The sequence below is a fragment of the Mesoplodon densirostris genome, chromosome 15, assembly GCF_025265405.1.
Source record: "Mesoplodon densirostris isolate mMesDen1 chromosome 15, mMesDen1 primary haplotype, whole genome shotgun sequence".
NCBI lineage: Eukaryota > Metazoa > Chordata > Mammalia > Artiodactyla > Ziphiidae > Mesoplodon > Mesoplodon densirostris.
The window spans coordinates 35,475,223-35,494,587 of NC_082675.1; the positions used below are offsets into that span (position 1 = coordinate 35,475,223).

The following is a 19,365-nucleotide window of genomic DNA, read 5'->3' on the forward strand; positions in this document are numbered from 1 at the left end:
TCCTGTGTTGGGGACCCTTCCGGACCTCACCCAATGTACCTCTTTATCTGGCTACTGTATCCTTTATAATCTCCATTACAATAAACTGGTAAAGGGATTTAAAAAGGGATAAAGAAAGAAAAAAGGAGGGCAAAGAGTGAAGGAAGAGGAGAGTTGAAGGAGAGAAATTTTCCTTGAGTGAGGAGGGAAGGAAGCAAAGGCAAAACATCCAAGAATGGACGCATAAGATTCTCTTCAGCCAGTTCTTGTTTCTGGTTAAAAGACTGTGATGTGTGATAAATAGCCTCTGGAGTATAAAACAGACAGATGAAGAAACTGAGGCTTGGACAAGTAAGTAAATTGAAAAGGTTAAGAGACAAACCCAGTTTTCTTATCTACATAATCCCCAAAGAGCCCTCCAAGAAGAAATGAAAAAAATTCTTTCAGTCATAATAAATTTAGCATCTTTCAGAAGAACAGGGGGAAGAAAATATCACAAAAGGCACAATGAAATCTCTTCAGAGAATTCCTCTTAAGTGAGCCCAGAGGGAGAAGGAGAAAGCAAGTCAGAGGCTCTGGATGGTCAGCACTTTAGTAACTAAGAACCAGTGTTATTTTGAACTTTGCAGGAATGATGCCAGTGGTAAAAACTCAAACAGCTAGTTTGAGAGAGATGATGATTACCTAGTCTTCAGCATAGCGGCCACCACAGTCTCCAACGTACAACCCGTTTCTGAAGCCCTCATACCCCTGCTTTGTAGAACATCCTCAGAGAGAAGGCAGTAGACACAGCATTAGGGGTGGGGGACCTGAACTGCTGCTGATGTGAAGACAGGCTGGAGGCAGGAAGAACTGGCGGCGCCAAGCCTGGCAGGACAAGATCAAAGGCTGAAACCGGATTAGGAACCTGCCAGGTGGCTGTGTCAGGCAGGACTCTGCACATGGCCAGGTAATGGTGGGTGTGTGGAGGTAGATTCATTCTATCTAAGATGCAACAACATTTGTAGATCAATCTGCTTTGCTCTAAAACATTTAAAGCGTTCTCCCCTCGTTACTTCATTGAATCCTCTCAACAACCTTGAGATTTAGGTTTTATTTTCACCAAATTTAGAGAAGCAGCAGCCAGGCTTAGAGATGACAAAAAACTTGCTTGAGGCTACATAAATTCAAATCTCTTTCACTTGTGCCCCCAGTTCTAAAATACCTCCAGAAGCAATGTAAAAAATAAAGCTTTTTCTTTTTTTTTTTTTTTGACTGTGCTGCGTGGCTTGTGGGATCTCAGGCTTGCAGGATCTCAGTTCCCTGTTCAGGGACTGAATCTGGGCCATGGCACTGAAAGCCCAAAATCCTAACCACTAGGCTACCAGGAAACTCCCTAAAGCATTTTTGAAAATCCAAATACAGATGTATAAAATCCTGGAGGCCAAAATTGCATGGGCCTTGGAAGGGAAATAAAGCCTAAGGACTAGTATTGACTTGTAACTGACCGTAGAATTTAATTTAAAAATTTTAAAAAGACTGGATGTTATCTAACCTATCACCCTTGAATATAAATGTGTCTTGGTAAGGAACAGTGCTGTATGTCTGTAACTTAGAATTTCCAGTCCATTGACAGAGTCCATATTACCCGTGCCCACACCTGTTATTTGAGTGCCATTGTGATGGACAGAATATATAGCACTTAATAGCTGCTGTACTGATAAGAGTTCCTCTACACTGAACTGTTTCTCCTGGTTACTCAGCATCAGGCCAGCAGACATTAATTTAGGTACCCACATAAATGTCCTTGTAAGTGAGCCTAAGAGCCCTAATCCTCCATTGGCAGAGATTTGAGTTACAAAGAGGGACACCCCTGGACACCACCCCCCCAACCTGTCCATTTAACATTGTGACACCAAGTATTATCAGGGAAAATGCCCTTTAACTGAAGAAAACATGCTGTTGTGTGAACCCAGTAGGCAGATGGAGAAACAGGAAGGCTGAGATTAGAGTCTGCTTTACAGTTCTTTTGATGTTTCCCAAGCCAACTGGGGAAGCCGGTGAGGCTCTGAGAGCAATCAAAGGCGCCTCTGCAGGTTCAGATTAACAGGGAGTTGGCGCATCAGGGCAGCACCTGCCTGCGAATAGCAATACACCTCACCAAATAAAGTTAATCTTTTAGTCAAGCTTGGAGGTGGCAATCCTTTTAGAAAACTTACACAGGCTAAGTTTATTCTTGCTGTGTCTTAGGTCTCTGAAGGGAAAATAATGCTCTGCTTTTGTTTCTTCCCACAGAGGTATTTATTTATTTTAAAGCTGATCTTTGCCCCGGGTGTATACCATTTAACACCTCTGGCTCTGGTTTCACAAAAGGTGGATGTTTGGGGGTTTGGAGGAGAGGGGTGGAAAGGCACTGCCAGAAATCTTTACTTGCCTTTAAAACTTTAAGAGTTAGGAATTCCCTGGCGGTCCGGTGGTTAGAACTCTGAGCTCTCACTGCTGAGGGCCCAGGTTCAATCCCTGGTCTGAGAACTAAAATCCCACAAGCTGTGCAGTGTGGCCAAAAAGAGAAAAAAAGAAAAAGAAAAAACTTAGCATGTTATTCGATGAAGCTGTACCTCTGTCCCAGAGCAGTTCCTTCATCTCTATTTGGGGAAATATAGCTTAAAAGACATATTTTTTTTTTTGTACAGAGGAAATTGAAAGGAGCAGCACAGAATAACTATAGCCACTAGAACAAGTCTAAAAATTTTCAATCAAAATAAAAAACAGAAACATACTAAAAAAGGTAGTAGGCCAAGTTCACAGGCTCAGCAAGCCAATACTTAGGGAAATGAAATGCATTGAATAGTAGATTAAGTGTTAAGACTTAGAGAAACTACAAAACAGATTTCTTGGCCTTGGAGAGTTATTTCAGGCCCTGGCTCATCATAAGGTTTAGGAAACCAGAAGGACGTGTCACCTTCTGCAAGTCTCCCTGAGAAGCAGACGTGGCCAAAAAGAAATGGAGTGGTGGAGGGAAGGGGGTGTTTGATAGCAGAAAAATAAGTGGAGGTACTTGAAAGAGAAAACTTGCATATGATCATCTGCCAAAGCGACCATCAAATCTTTATTGAACAGTCTGATGAAAGTGGGATGGTTCCAAGTTGTTTCATTTCAGGCATAGTATGTGGAAAGTGAACTTGCAGAATCTTGCAGGGAACGTGGCTCTATTACGGCTGGTACCCACACACAAGCTGGGCTCAGATGAGTCTCAGTTTCCTCAGCTACACAATGGGAATAACATCTCTCATCCGGGTTGTGAGGAGTAAATGAGATATGCACCCAAAGTGTTCAAGAACTGTTGTAATAATAATATAACAAATAATAAAGTCTTCAATAAATATTATAGCTTTTCTTTTCCAAATCACTCTAACATTTTTTATTTCAGTACTGGACTTACAGATGTTACCAGAAAACCACGTTACAATCGGAAGGACCATTGATGAGAGAATTTAAAGTAAGTGATGTTCCAGATTGTGGAGACTGACTGTACGAATAGGCTGGAGGAAAAGAAAAGTTAGCTAATGTAAATATACACATAGGCATTTCACAAACTCATTTGAATAAATCAAATTCCAAAACACAAATCAATGGGAATAACTTTTTACTTTTCTTCTTATTATTATTTTTTTGCCACACAGCATGGCTTGTGGGATCTTAGTTCCCCGACCAGGGATTGAACCCAGGCCCTTGGCAGTGAGAGCACGGAGTCCTAACCACTGGAGCGCCAGGGAATTCCCTTCAAAGAACTTTAAAGCAACAAAACATTAGTGATCAGATTAGGTAACAAGCCAAAAGGTAATAAAATTTTATCTAAAGGGTTAAAAGTTAAAAAGACTATCTTTTACTGTATTTCAATCTATTTACAGTCTCTAAAAGCCCTATCCTCATATTAAAATTTATATGAAAAGAATACATGCCTTTAGTGTATTAAATATATACATATTAGCAATAATTTGAGGCAAGATAGAAAAGCTGAATTTGTCCTAAGGTCATAAATTTCAGTGATCCAATCAAATGTGACCATGTTCAAGTTTCAGTAATTTATTTATGAAGACAAGTTTTGAATATTAAAAAAAACAAGAAAACCAAGTTGGCAAAGCTTCTTAGGATAACAATTTACCTTCTAGAAAAACCCCTCTATTGTTTCATTTTCCTTATCTCTATGCTGTTACTTAAATGTCTGTTCTCTGCAAGTCTGAGTACATTCCTATCATGGGATTTGATTCCATTTGTAAGTCACTGACTCAGTGCTTCAGAGTTTGTACATTCTCCAGTGTCTATAAAATATTTCATGCAAGACTGTTTCCTTGACATTTGGTGAAATCCTTGTAGTTGTGGTCTCCATTGCTTTATCATGCTGCCCTCATTTGTCAGCTGTCCTATTGTGACTGTCAACCTTAAGTTACTCCTTTTCTTCAGCCACAAGGTATCTGTTCAATATTTTCTGCTTTCAGTCTCTGAATCATAAAACCCATCTAAGATGGCAGTCTGTTTTTAGTGAGAAGTCAAGTCTTGACACATTCTCCTCTCACTGAGACTTTAAACCTTGATCTCTGAATACTGCTTTTTACTCTCTGGCCAGGTTCCAGATATAAACTTTATTTTTTGGTTCGATCCAAACCCACATTTACCTTCCTACAGTGTTAGGTCTATTTGTTAGTGTCTTGGTTTTACATATTGTATGGGCTACAGGTACACCATAGTATGAGCTCAGTGCCAAATTAAACTCTCATTGGTTAAGCTGACCTGGGTGATAATTCTACAGCAAATTGCATTTCTTTTACAAAAACTGTCAAATGCCCCAAAAGACTACAAAAGCAAATTTTTCTAGGTCTGCAAAGAGAATAAATTGCCAACTCCCAGTGTTCTACTTACGAAGAGAAACAGTGGCTAAAGAATAGTTTAGGGCAGTGGTTCCCAAATTTGTTTATGTACTAGAATCACCAGGGGATCTTTAAAAAATTCCGAAATCCAAGCCACAGTTGTTTTTAAAGCTTTCCAGGTGATTCCAATGTGTAGATAAGTTTGAGAACTCCTGATTCAGAGTTTAAAAGTAGAGGGTCGGGCTTCCCTGGTGGCGCAGTGGTTAAGAGTCCGCCTGCCGATGCAGGGGACACGGGTTCGTGCCCCGGTCCAGGAAGATCCCACATGCCGCGGAGCGGCTGGGCCCATGAGCCATGGCCGCTGAGCCTGCGCGTCCAGAGCCTGTGCTCCGCAACGGGAGAGGCCACAACAGTGAGAGGCCCGCGTACCAGGGGAAAAAAAAAAAAAAAGAACTGATCAGAGATCTGAGCTACTATCTACTACAGGGGAGAAGGAGACTGAGGTTTCAGTCCAGCCACATGACTGGCTGCCAGAACAGAAATTAACACTCTTCAGAGGAATGTAGCAGAATCCAGAGTCCTTATTAATGTATCATCCATAACGTCCACTGTATAGTAAAACATCATCAGACAAGAAAAAAGTATCAATACGTGACTCCTACTGAAGCGAAATGCAGTCAAAAACTTTAAGGAGGCTATTATAAATAACTTATAGGAAAACATACTCTTATTTAATAGACTGACGGGGAATCTCAGCAGAGAAATAGCAATGATAAAAAAAAAGGACTAATCGGGAATTCTCCATGTGACAAATACAGTAACTGATATCAAAATTCACTGGATGGCCTCAATAGCACTTTAGAGACAGTGGAAGAGTTGGTGAATTAAAAATTAATACAAACGATCCAATCTGAAGATTAGAGAGAAGCAAGATTAAAGAAAAGGGACCTCCCTGGTGGCACAGTGGTTAAGAATCCACCTGCCAGTGCAGGGGACACGGGTTCGAGCCCTGGTCCAGGAAGATCCCACATGCTGCAGAGCCACTAAGCCTGTGCAACACAACTACTAAGACTGTGCTCTAGAGCCCACAAGCCACAACTACTGAAGCCCGTGCGCCCAGAGCCCACGCTCCGCAACAAGAGAAGCCACTGCAAGGAGAAGCCTGTGCACTGCAATGAAAAGTAGCCCCTGCTCACCCCAACTATAGAAAGCCTGTGTGCAGCAACAAAGACCCAACACAGCCCAAAATAAATAAATAAAATAAATAATTTATTTTTTAAAAAGATGAAAGGAAAACATGATAATCTCAGATAATGTACTGGAGTTCTAGAGATCTACGGGAGTTCTAGAAGGAGAGGAGAAAAGAGAAAATATTTTTGAAGAAATAATGGCCAATATTTCCCAAATTTGGTAAAAAACAAAACAAAACATAAACTTATAGATCCAAGCTCAACAAACCCCAAGCAGGATAAACTACAATTATACCTAAGCACATAATAGCCAAACTGCTGAAATACAAAGATGAAAGAGCCAGAGAATGACATTACATACAAGAGAACAATGATACAAGTGACAACTGATGTCTCTTCAAAAACAATGGAAGGCAGACAATAAATGCCTTTCAAGTAATGGAAAAAAACAACCCAGAATTGTATCTTTAGTGAAACTATCCTTCAAAGATGAAAGTAAAATAAAAGTCATTTTCAGTGAACAAAAATAGATGATTAGTCACAAGCAGGCCTCCACAATTCTCAAGAAAATTCAAGCTGAAGAGAAATGACGTGTCATTCAGACTCACAAGGAATGAAGAACATCAGAAAAGGTAGATATTTAGCAAATATAAAAGACTATAGGGATTTCCCTGGTGGCACAGGGGTTAAGAATCTGCCTGCCAATGCAGGGGACATGGGTTCGAGCCCTGGTCCGGGAAGATCCCACATGCTGTGGAGCAACTAAGCCTGTATGCCACAACTACTGAGCCCACGTGACACAACTACTGAAGCCCGTGGGCCTAGAGCCCACGCCCTGCAACGAGAGGCCACCACAATGAGAAGCCCGCACACAGCAATGAAGAGTAGCCCACTCGCTGCAACTAGAGAAAGCTCACGTGCAGCAATGAAGACTCAATGCAGCCATAAATAAATAAATTTATATTTAAAAAAAAGACTATACACAGGCATACCTTGTTTTATTGCACTTTGCTTTATTGTGCTTTGCAGGTGTTGTTTTTTACAAGTTGAACGTTTGTGGCAACTCTGTGTCAAGTCTATTGGTGCCACAGCATTTGTTCACTTCATGTCTGTGCCACATTTTGGTAATTCTCGCTGTATTTCAAACTTTCATTTTTATTCTATTTGTTACAGTGACCTGTAATCAGTGAGTTTTCTTTTTTTTGCCACGCCATGTGGCTTGTGGGATCTTAGTTCCCCAACCAGGGATCGAAACCACACCCTCGGCAGTGAAAGCCCAGAGTCCTAACCACTGGACCGCCAGGGCATTCCCTCAGTGATCTTTGATGTTATTAAGTATTGCAAAAAGATTATGACTTGCTGAAGGCTGAGATGATAGTTAGTATTCATTATCAAATAAAGGATTTTAAAATTAAGGTATGTACATTTTTTATTGCACATTTAATAGACTACAGTATAATGTAAACATAACTTCTATATGGACTGGGAACCAAAAGATTTGTGTGACTCGCTTTGTGATATTCACTTCATTGTGGTGGTTTGGAACCAAACCCACAGTATCTCCAATGTATGCCTGTATAAATTCTCTTTTCTCTTAATTTTTAAAAAAGACACATGCCTGTTTCAAACAAAAAATTATAACATTATACTGTTGGATTTATCAGGTATAGCTATTATATATGAAAAACAACAAAAAAGAAGAGAGTAAATGGAACCATACTGCTCCAAGTTTTTATATTTTGTATGATGTTGTATAATATTAATTCTAAGTTGACTGTGATAAATTAAAGATGTATACTGTAATCCCCTAGAACAACCATTAGAAACAATATAGGGCTTCCCTGGTGGCACAGTGGTTGAGAGTCCACCTGCCGATGCAGGGGACACGGGTTCGTGCCCTGGTCCGGGAGGATCCCACATGCCGCGGAGCTGCTGGGCCCGTGAGCCATGGCCGCTGAGCCTGCGCTTCCAGAGCCTGTGCTCTGAAACAGGAGAGGCCACAACAGTGGGAGGCCCGTGTACCGCAAACAAACAAACAAACAAAAAATTTAGTTTGAAAGCCAATAGAAAAATTATAACAAAATATTCAACTAACCCAAAAAAAGGCAAGAAAAGAGGAACAGAGGGAGGAAGAAATCCAAATGGTAAACTGAATCCAAACATATCAGTAGTTATATTAAATATAAACCAACTAAACACACCAAGTAAAAGGCAGAGATTGTTAGGCCAGTTAAAAAAGCATGACCCAACTACATGTTATCTTAAAGAGATGAACTTTAAATACAAATTAAGTTAGGGCTTCCCTGGTGGCACAGTGGTTAAGAATCCGCCTGCCAGTGCAGGGGACACGGGTTCAAGCCTTGGTCCAGGAAGATCCCACATGCCATGGAGCAACTAAGTCCATGCAACACAACTACTGAGCCTGCACTCTAGAGCCTGCAAGCCACAACTACTGAGCCCACGAGCCACAACTACTGAAGCCCGTGAGCCTAGAGCCCATGCTGTGCAACGAGAAGCCACTGCAATAAGAAGCCCCAACAAAGAGTAGCCCCCACTTGCCGCAACTAGAGAAAGCCCATGCGCAGCAATGAAGACCCAATGCAGCCAAAAGTAAATAAATTTTAAAAAACCACAAGTTAAAAGTAAACAAATGAAAAAAGATATTTCATGCAAATACTAAGCATAACAATTATTTCTATTTGGCTCCAATTTGAATAAGCACTTTTTTACATGTACCTTTCCAATTACATTTGTTACACACCAGTTATTTATCAACCTGGATCCATTTGGGGTGATTCTTCTTTTTTAATGTTTGGGTTCCATTTAACCCTTGACATTTATCTTTCTTCTAAATCACTCACATGACTGCTTTCTCCCCTCCCCCGCCCAGTATGATTAACGAAATGTCTTATCAAGGGAAGCCTTTCAGGATTTGCTGGCCTCCCTTATCTGTACTCAAAGGATTTCAGCATTTGATCTAGCTATTAAAGCAGGTAATGATTCTTAATCCCCTTTGATTTTTCATTTTTATTTGTTTACTTTGCTCCTTTTATATACATTATTTCAGTTTTGGTTTTGTCTATTTCTGCAACTCTGAGGTGGGGCTAGCCCACTGGAAGCTGATGAGCCCTTCAAAGCTGCCCCCCTCACAGGCTAGAGGCACCACCTTCTCCTCCCTTGTTTTTTCTTCCAACTCCTGGCTGTCCTCATCAGTTTTTCTCTTCCACTTAGAGAAGTCTTTGAGTTTAGCTCTTTCTACAGTAGGCACCTTCTAAACAGAATTTCAAAATTAGACAAACTTAAGTTTGAAAGAGTTTTCCTACATTCTTTAAACAATACTGAAGCTCTAATGCTCCCTCAAACTTAGATAATTCATAGCTGGGGCAGGGCTGGAAAGAACATGACTATAATAACAAAGAAACCTCATACTAAGCATGACTACAAAGAATGGTTTTGTGGCATGTGACAAATCTGCTCAACCATGTAAGTGAAAGGAACACCACCAATTCCCTTCTAGCCATCCTGGCTTCATAAAGAATTGTCTATCCCAACAAACTCCACTTGTGTATGGCACCACTTTTCACAAACTGTGACCTTAGGAAAGAAACCTAATCAACTAATAGTCCCATGGGAAACAGAACCCTACTGCTTTAACCACTTTAGACAGTTTTAAAAGATGCTTTTAAATGTAAAGGTCTTACCTAACTGGACCACTGAACAAAAATTATTTTAGACAGTAACATGCAAGAGGCAATACTAAGAACTGCTTGGGTTGTTTACTTCTGAAAACTTGAGTCATGATCACGTGCTTTGAGATCTTCCTTTACAACGTGGGTCAGGTCTTAAAATACGCAGACTAGGTCACCAAGGGATTTAGTGGTTAGCTAAACACGGATGGAAACGATTCATTCCAATTTGCAGTTTTAAGTAAAGATTTAAGGGCCTGCTATGCCTCCTATCAAGAGTAAATTATCACACATCCTGTTTATACAGCCTGGCTTGTCCACAGTTCTTCAAAGAGCTGGTGACACCCCCCTAAACTCACACTCCACCCTACCCCCAACTTCCTGCTCATTGGGGTGCTATATTCCTACTCATTTTTAAGAAGCACCTCCCTCAACAAAATACTCTGCATTACAGTACTTTTTAAAGAAAATACTTTATTACGTCATGAAAAAAATGCATCAATCAACTAGATTCATACTTGTTTGAAAAAAATTGAAAATTTATTAATTAGACAGTATGTGGGCATCCTGTTCCACATGGGAATGAGAAGATGCTATAGGTTCTCTAAGTATTGCACAGTCTGAAAAAGACATCAACAAAAAAAAGGGGAGGAAAAAAAAAAATCACATGATCTTGGGAACCACCTCACATTATGAATAATCTACCAAGAAACATTTAAAAAAGAAAACCCTTTGTTTCTACAGTAGCTTTGAGTTTATAGTTCTTGGAATGACTGTATTCCATTGACAACATCTCAGTAACAGGAAGCTTCATTTTAGCAATCCCATGTGCAAATATTAATAAAAAAATATATAAAATAATGCAATTCATCTCTTGCCATCATCCCAGCAATCATAACATTTCTGAGAACTGTTTTGCTTGAAAAAAGGGGTTAAGCCATAAGTTTTGCCTGAAGCTCCATTTCTGCAGCCCGTTTGAGTGCAACATCTACCAGAAGCTGAAATCCACTAAAATCTTGGTTGAGGTCCGGTGGAGTAGGGGGAGGAGTGTTGAAAAGACCACTCTGTGTGTGTGTACTTGGTCCAGATTTACACGTGTCCTCTGGGTACATGAGGGAGGTGTCTGTAAAGCTGCTGGCTGCCATCTGCTGTATATCTGTGTTTTGTCCCACACCAACTGACTGGCAGAGAGAGAAAGGCACATCTTTCAATGCAGTCACAGTGGTATGACAGATAACTGATGGACGAGCCAAAATGGATCCTGGGGGTGATGGCTTAGGAGACAGTGGCCTCCCTAGGGCTGGGTTGGGTCCAGCTGTACAGGAGTGAAAAGGGCTCTCCTCTAGAGCCGGCATGAAGTTTTTGATGCCTGTTGCTGACTCCACAGAGCTGGCTTCAGATATCTTGGCTCCTCGGCGGGAAATTGTGAACTGATTTGGATCTTTGCCATCCTTTCTCAGCATGTCGGGGAGGAGCCTGCGCCGGGCGTTGATAAACCAGTTACAGACCTGAAATCATACGGGGATGTTTTAAACGCTTTAACACTCCGCCAACACACCCGAGAACCTTCTTGGGGGCGCCTTACTGCTCTCTCTCTTTGCGTTAAAGGAGGCATGAAAAGGCTTATCGGGACCTACAACGTTATTTAGAGGTATTTGAGCCCGGCCAAGAAAAGAGAGGCGTTTCCTGTCATAAACCTCCTCTTTTTCTAATACAAATCCCCTTTTTGGTCTCTCATCATCCTTAAACCTTTTCAGGAGGAAGGAAAATAAAGGTATACATTCACAAACGTCTGAAAATGATTTTAGAGAGGGAATTTTACCTTTTAACTCTCCCCATATTAACCTGTTATCTACCTCCCCAGCATTTAAGTTAATCAACTACAGGAAAACCTTTCCTGTATGAAAAGAGCCACTCCTCCCAGTTACTGATTTTTCCCAGTTCAAATGACTATGTCAACAGACAGAACATGAATTACCTCACTGAAGTCTGAACTTGTTTAAATATCAAACCAGTTTCCTGGGCAATAGAGTAAGATTTAACCTCCTTCTTATGTTTGCTGCATAAAGGAAGGCTCTTTTAGGCATTAAAGGAAATGCTATTTGACAGATGACTGTCAAGTGTTTCTGTTTCTCTATATAGCCAGCTATTAGCTGTTAGCACTATAAAAAGTTTACAAGAAAAAGATATGCCCCCCCCCCTTTGAGTGGGGAGGCACTTAATGACTTGCTACACAGGAATGCTGTAAAGCGACTTTGGGGAAAAAACCCACCACATCCCCGGGGCATAGAGCTGGTGTTCCTTTCCCTTACCTGTAGTGTAGAGAGGTGTGTTTGTTGGGACAGTAACGCTTTTTCTTGCTCTGAGGGGTAAGCATTGTATCGGTGTTCATACAGCCAATCGCGGAGAATCTGAACGGATTCCTTGGGCAGGTTGCCCCTCCGCCTTCTCTTGCCTGAGCCAGCAGAAGAGGAGAGGTCCAGGGGGCTGTCCATGCTGTCATCATCCTCGGTCTCACTGCCAGACGCGGCAACAACACCTAGGAGAGGACAGAGGTCAGCCGTCAGCCACTTTTATCAGCAAAGCTCACCTCTTTTGACCACTCAGCACAACTGTGTTTTCTCAACTCCTGAGAGCCAAACAAGCGAAGAACCGGTGTTTTCCTTCCTGAAACACCAGAGCTCATGCGAAATCTCAAGAGTAATTCGACTAGCAGCCTATTTTAGATTCCCAGCGCATTGGCAGATTCCCTTTCGTACCCACTTTCCTATAAGATTCAACACCTCACATTCCTTTTGAATGATGCTCAGAAATGTCTAATCCAGCAAGTGAGACAAAGCTGCACCTAAAGCGAATAGCTTGCTTGCCACGTGTGAAACAGGAAAGGTGTCATAAGCAGACGGGATGTGTCTGACAACCTTCTCTGTGAGGTCATTGCTAACTAGGAAAAACAATCCAACGAGTAAACTAATATACCTTTGAAACACTGTTCTTCCTCCCTCTTCCACTGAAGGTTTTGAAATAAAAAGGAAGATTTTTTCCACTGATATAAGAAAATTACACTTGTAACCCAGTTAGTATTTTAAAGATAAAATGCATGGCAGAATTTTCTGCCAATTCCTTTTCTTTTCCTTTTCATTGCTACCTCCATTTATTCAAAACTAGACACCTACTTTTAATGGACAGTACTAGTCACTTTTTACTAAATGCAAACAACCACTGAAGTTTTCAGTTTCACTGCATAAAAATGTTTTTCTATTTTTAGTACTTAATGTAAGAGATCAAAAGATGCCTCGTAGTGAATAAATTTTAAAACTTCTGTAAATTTCAACTGCCAGTTTAATCCGAACCCAGGATACTACATATCAATAAGCAGAGATCAGCTTTAAATCATTACATGACAAAAAAAACTGAATATGCAACCCCCAGAGGCAACTCTCTTTTGTTTACAAGCACTTTAATCCTACCAGAAATTTTTAAAAAGTCACACCCATAGAGAATATTTAAATCACACACAGACTGGGTTCTACAAAAATTCAGACTTGGCCCTTTTAGACATTTAAAGATAATTTTGAACTTTAACCCTTCCCCGTCTCAAAACTACAAAAGGCTACTCTGACTAAAGACGTATATTCTCATTTTTGAAGACAATTCAGAATTTTTAAAACATAAATAAATTACAAACTATAGTATGCTTGAAAAACCAGTATTTCTATATAAAGGAAATTAAAGTAGCATGACATTTAAAGGTAGGCATTCTTAACTTTGTTGACACAAGCTCAAGGGGTTTACCTTGATAGGAAATAAAAACAGAATATTCCTCAGAGTGATAAACCATTCAATGTATTTTAAAGGAACTTTTCCCAAACCCCATCCTTTCAAAGCATTTTAACACAATGAAACTCAAAAAGCTACTCATTCAAAGATTTGTTGATGAGCTAGCTCATCAGTTAATTGAGTCTAACTCTTCTTGGTGACACATTTTCAGTTTTGGACTACAGGGGGCAGAAGGTGCTGGAGGGAGTGTCCGCAGAAAAGGCAGAACCTTCCAAAGACAAAGTAAAGCAAGTTCTAACAAAAGAGTAGGATGATCTTGCAAATTCACTTTGGCTCAAGGCTTAACAAACAGCCATCAATAAAAGGCCCAGCAATCCTAAATTTTAACCGCAGCTGTGTATCTGATGTTTTTCTACCCAGATTTCATTAAACTGCTTAAAAAGAAAAAAAAAAAAAGCAGGCACATTTAAAACTGAAAGTGCTTTCACTGTTGAGAAGATGAGAAACTTTTAAAACCTGTGTTGAAACTTGGGTGAAGAACTATTAACAAAAAAACCTTAAGAAATTATAAATGTTCCTGTTTTACATTTGCTCTGATAAAGAAATCTTAACTTTTAAAAAGTGTCAAGTAACTGAAAGACTAAAGCAAAAGTGAATAAAGCAATTTGTTTAAACTCTTCAAAAGTCTGAAAAGCCAGAACTTCTTCTCTAGGCTATTAACCCCACCTCCTTTTTTTAACGTTTTAGAAACAGTGTGAAAGTCTGCTCACTGAACAGTGAATTCCCAACTGTAAATTGATAATCACAAATAGTTTGAAACAAACAAAAAACCCCTAAAGCCTGTCCTTTGATCTGCTTACTTAGTTTGACAAGAAGCCTGATCTTTCAAAACAGGCTAGTGACACAAAAGCAGGTTTCAGTTAAGCAACACCAAACTGCAGCGACTTTACTCTGTTCTCAGTTCATTTAAATAAAAGAGCGGCCAGGCCTCCGGACCTCTTAACAAATATTTCCAATATGTGCACAAAAGCTGACGGAACAGGAAGTTAAGACTTCAATTCTTTGGCTGTGCCAGCTGATATTTCACTACAGCAAACCACGTTTGCTGCTGTCAGGGCTGTTTTCATTACAACTCTCCCTCCGGATTGTGGCTCAACTTGGAAAAACAAAAAGACTTTTCCAAGTTACTCATTTCCTATTGTAACAGAACTTTGGAACACTTTCCCGGTTACGACTTGTTTCCAAACGTCTTACTCTGCTCACACTTTAAAAAATGTGGTGGTCGGGGGTGGCGGGGGGGATCACAAGCCTCTTTTACTCCATCCACATACAAGGAAATTTGTTTAGAAAGCCACAAGATGCCCTATGAATCCCACAGCCCTAAAAAGCAATCTTTTTCCTGAGTAGTAACAGGGGGGAGGGGCAGAGCCCGGGGGAGGGCCACAGAGACAGTGGTTGTGAAGTTGGACTCTTAAAAATCTCGAAGAGACTAGTAAAGGATCTGGGAATAAGAATAACTGAAGGCAACGCTTAAGGGTACAAATAGGAAAAAGCAAACCTTACCTAACAGGTTTCCTGATCAGAACATCTCAGGAGAAGCGACGGGAAACGTACTTAACCCCCCAGGCACTAAATCCAAGGAGCGCTGGGAAGAACCCAGCCGCAGAAGTCTGAAGCAAGAATCCCACATCGTCAGAAACCGGGAGCAAAGAGACTTAGGGGATTTTCCTCAACGAATCTCCTGCTTGTTTGAAAATCTTCTGGGGAGATCTTTTGGGCATTCTCAGTTTTCTAAGACGAGACACTATTGTCACAAACCAGTCTTACCAAATCCCCGGCTCCGCGATTGAGTTTTTAAGTGCTTTTGTTTTCAACAAAACTTGAAAAGATTTTCACGGACTTTTATAAAACGGACAGGCCAACTCGGCGAGCCAGGTCTCTTCCGGAGCCCTAGCGGAGGCCACTGGGCGCGGGGCCCCCAGGTGGCTGGAGGCCGGGGCGGGGGTGGGCAGGACCTACAGGGACTCGCCGAGGGAGTAGCCCGGCCCGGCCGGCCCGGGAGCTTTTGTTCCGCCAACTCCTCGGCCCCCGCTGAAGTCGCCCCTCCGACCGCACGAGTGAGAGCAAACCCAGGCCTTGGAGTTTCAGGTTACAAGAAGAAACTGAAAACGGGGCCGTGAATCTCAACCTCCTCAGGGGCCTGCCCACCCGCAGAGGATTTGCCAGGAAAACCTAAAAAGGGAAAGAAACCCGGGCAACCTCGGCAGTCTCCGCTCCCCCGCAAGGGCTCCGAACCAGTCGCGAAGTTTCCCCTCCAACACGTCACCTTTCATTGTTTCCATGAGTCGGCGCGGTAGCAGTACCTCGCGCCCCAGGGCAGCGCGCCCCGAAAATTACCCAGGGACCGGCGGGTTCCTGCCCCGTCCCCTGGCTGGCGTGGGGGGAGGGCGCCGAGAGAGGGGAGCCGGGAAGGACGGGGGGGGGCACCGGCACAATAGCGGGGGGGTACCCCAAAGCCTTACGGGTGGTCGGGGAGGATCATCACTGCCTTCCCCGCCAGAGCCCAAACAATGGGGGGAGCCCGCCCCGGCGCAAGCCCAGCTCTGCTCTCGGATCACAAGACGCACCCGTCAAAATCAACCCAACTTGTCCCAGTCAGTTCACCAGGAGGGAGAGAACGCCTCCCAGGGACGATCTGGACCTGTCAGCCTTCCACGAGTTGACCTGGTCTCCCTGGACGCCCCCGGGCGCTCCCCGCGCGCCTTTTCTCGCCGAGCCCAGTTAAACGTCCAAACCTCTGAGCCCCCGCTCTCGCCCTTCAGGGTCCCCGGGGAGAGGACGCGCGGGGAGTTAGTTCCACTACAACTACCAAGGCCCCGGGGTGGACGTGTAGTTTGACTCCCGCCCGCAAAGCGGGAGGTGGGGAGCTCCGCGTGTTTCAAAGGCACCAGCCCAGGATCAAACGAACAGAAGTCTAAGGTGCAAATGTGGCCGAGAAAACCCTTTCGGCTTCGAGGCTGCCCCACTCTAACGGGAGTCTGTTCTAACCGTATTCGCTCGACGAGTCTGAAAGAATGTGGAGCTAGAGAAACTCTGGCCGCAGCTGGGCATGCGCAGTAGTCACCCCTCCCCCCACCCCGCCCGCGCTGGCTTCCCCGAGCGATTAACTTCTGTTTTGAACCACTCAACATAAATCACAACAGAAAAGCCAACTCCGGCCCACGACGGAACATTCGGGGGTACCTCCCTGCTTGGGACTGAAAAGTTAACTTCAAAAGGGAGTTAAAATTCTTTGACCTTTCGTGGTGGTGTCTTTTTTTTTTTCCTTTTTCTTTCTGTGTATTTTGTTTTTAAACCAGACTGACGGCAAGTTTCAGTTATAAAGCTTCCAGAACGCTTCGTGGAAACAATGACAGACTCACTCTCTGCATGTCACACTTGAACTCATTCTGACTGCACGCCGCTTGCCCACAGTCCTAACTCTTCCTCTTGCCCCAGATACATCGTGGGAAAACTTGTAGAAGCTGGAAATTCTGAAAAGTCTAGCTTTCCAAAGGGAACAACACCCGGGAGCGACCTGGGGTCCAGAGTCGCCTTCCTCCGATGGTGTAAACGCCCCATCCCTGGAGAAGACGTGCCCGGCCCAGCCGGGAGTGAGCGGGGGCCCAGGAGCCCAACTTTGAGACAAAGGCGCCGCGGCTCCGCCGGCCGGGCCGCCCAGGGTCCCGACGGGGAAAAGCGGGGCACGGCTGCCCCCGACCCGGACCCCACTCCCCCGCCCGCAAGAAAGAGCAAGAAGCCACGCGGCGAGCGTGGGGTGTCGGCGGAGACAATGAAACTTGGAGGCGCACAAACAAGGCGGCGAGCGTGTTTCTTGACAACGTGCCAGCAGCGTGGAGAGGCTCGTCTCCCCACAACAGCCCCTCGGTGTTGTGTCTAGACGGAAAACAACAACTGCCATTTCGGACGCAGCCTCAACAAAGAGAACGGCCGCCGCTCGGGCCTGCGAGCCCCGGGGCGGAAAAGTCCACCAAGTCACTCTCGCCCCGAGCCCAGCGCCGCCCCTCGAGCACGTTTCCCTGGGACTCGCGTCCACGGCGCGCGCAGCCCGCGAGCCTTACCTTTCTTGCTTTTCATTCTGGAGCTCCCCTTCCAGCGCGAGGCGACGCTGGGGTCTCCAGGGGCTAGGAGCGAGGGCGGAGGGGCCGAGCGATTGTCCTCCTTCCCGGCCGACTCTCCCGTAACTTGTAGGACGCGCTCCAGCCGTTATTGCTAAACAAGGCGCTTGGATCCCAGGCTCCCGCTCCTTGGGTGGAATTCAAGTGACACTTGGGCTTCCTCCTGCCGGGATCTTCTGGCAGCCGGCCGGGGGCTCCCCCTCGCCCAACTCGCTCCCCTCCCCACTCCGCTCCTTTGTTCCCCGCTCCTGCTCGGCGCACCTCGGCGCTGTCAGAGTGAGCGAGGCGAGGAGGGAAGGTACAGGAGGTCCTGCCTCCGCCCCCAGCCGCCCGCCCCGTCCCCCGCCCGCCCCGCCGCTCCTCCGCCCCTCCCCCGCACCTTCCAGCCGCGGAGGACAGCACCGAGCGCCGCGGCCGCGCTGCCTCACCCCGCGTCCCCGGGCCGCTGTCACCCGTCCCTCGTGGGGGCGGCCGAGCCCAGAAACGCGATCGCTGCTCCCCACTGCGCGCACGCCGCCTGCATCCCCGGCTCGGCGGCGGAGCGCCCCGAGTTTCTACTTTAGGCCTTTCTTCCTGGGACTGGCGAGGGTGCGTTTGGTTAGGAAATTGCAACAGATGGAAAAGAGGCCGTCTCCTCCTCCCCCTCCTCCACCCCAGGGAAGAAAAGGCTCCCCTTTCGTTTTTGACAGCTGCCCCAACTCCAGCGTCCCCGCTCTGGCCACTGGAGAAGACGGCGGCTGCTGGTTCAAGGGGGCGGGGCTCCGTAGGAAAAGTATTCGGGACAAGAACCAACTTCTTCCAGAATGCGCGGCTGCCATTGACACGCGGGCGCGGCGCGGCGCACCCTTCTCCTCCGGGGGCTCTTCCTCCACAGCAACAGTGGCGGGGCGGGGGGGTGAGGATGAGGCACAGACACTCCGGGCGAAAGTCTGTTCCCCCCGGCTAAAGCTGCGAGTTCCGGACTGGATTGCAAGGCAGTTTCGAAATCTAACATGTTGCGGACAGACACTTGTCATGCTCACATGCTCTTTAAAAGTCTCTGCCTGGGGACGGCCCGGACGCGCGCCCGCCCCGCCGAGACTCGGCCTGACATCCGCACCCCCGGACCCGGGCAGCTGTGCCGCCTTTATGGGAAGGGGGCTACCACCCCCGGGGGCGCTCATCTGTTTCGGTAAACAGAGTCTACTTTTAGGACTTATATCCTGCTAGGGGACCCTTTTCTCCCCACCCCCCACCCCCGGTACTTCAAACAGAAACTAACCATTAAGTAAATACATGTTCCTGTTGCTTTAATTTGGTTGAGAGTTAGGAGGACTCCATTAGGAGTTCCTAGATGAAACTACCCTTTAAAAAGACTTCTCCTCTCCTCTCCTTTTCCCGTGTTTGTCCCCTTCGTTGTTTTGAAGTAAATGAACTGTCACATGCCACACTAAGACTTTCCCCATCACTTAAAAAAAAAAACCCAAACGTAAATAATTTAGCCTAATAGAGACGTCAGCTCCCGAGTCTGCCTCCAGTTTCTGCTCTGTGCTGTTTTTGTTTTGTAATCTCTGTGAAGAACCCGGCAGAAGCTCCGTGGAAATAAGGTTCAACCCAAAGAGGAATAAGGCAGCCAAACGATGACTAACTAGATTTTGGAGCCTCTGTTTTAGGATTACACTGAAAATTAAAGCCAGCCTCCCACCCATTCACCCTCCCCAAAAAAAGA

At 44.7% G+C, this 19,365-nt stretch overlaps 1 protein-coding gene across 4 annotated transcripts; it reads right to left on the bottom strand.

The window, feature by feature from the left end:
- Nucleotides 1-10,220: 10,220 nt before the first annotated feature.
- TGIF1 (TGFB induced factor homeobox 1) lies at nt 10,221-18,538 on the bottom strand. 4 transcript variants are annotated; one of them, XM_060119213.1, is made up of 4 exons: nt 18,086-18,538; nt 17,601-17,785; nt 12,015-12,241; nt 10,221-11,210 (listed from the first exon to the last, which is right to left on the bottom strand). In XM_060119213.1, exons 2-4 carry the CDS (start codon nt 17,614-17,616, stop codon nt 10,635-10,637), a joined length of 819 nt encoding a protein of 272 aa, XP_059975196.1. In that variant the 5' UTR covers nt 17,617-17,785; nt 18,086-18,538; the 3' UTR covers nt 10,221-10,634. The 4 variants fall into 4 exon arrangements, with proteins under 4 accessions (XP_059975196.1, XP_059975197.1, XP_059975195.1 ...); XM_060119214.1 differs by having other exon boundaries at nt 18,037-18,122; XM_060119212.1 differs by lacking the exon at nt 18,086-18,538 and having other exon boundaries at nt 17,601-17,926.
- Nucleotides 18,539-19,365: the final 827 nt, after the last annotated feature.

Coding starts and splice junctions, on each gene's coding strand:
- TGIF1 (XM_060119213.1), bottom strand. Junction 11,211..12,014: donor CACACCTCTCTACACTACAG/GTAAGGGAAAGG, acceptor GTATGATTTCAG/GTCTGTAACTGGTTTATCAA.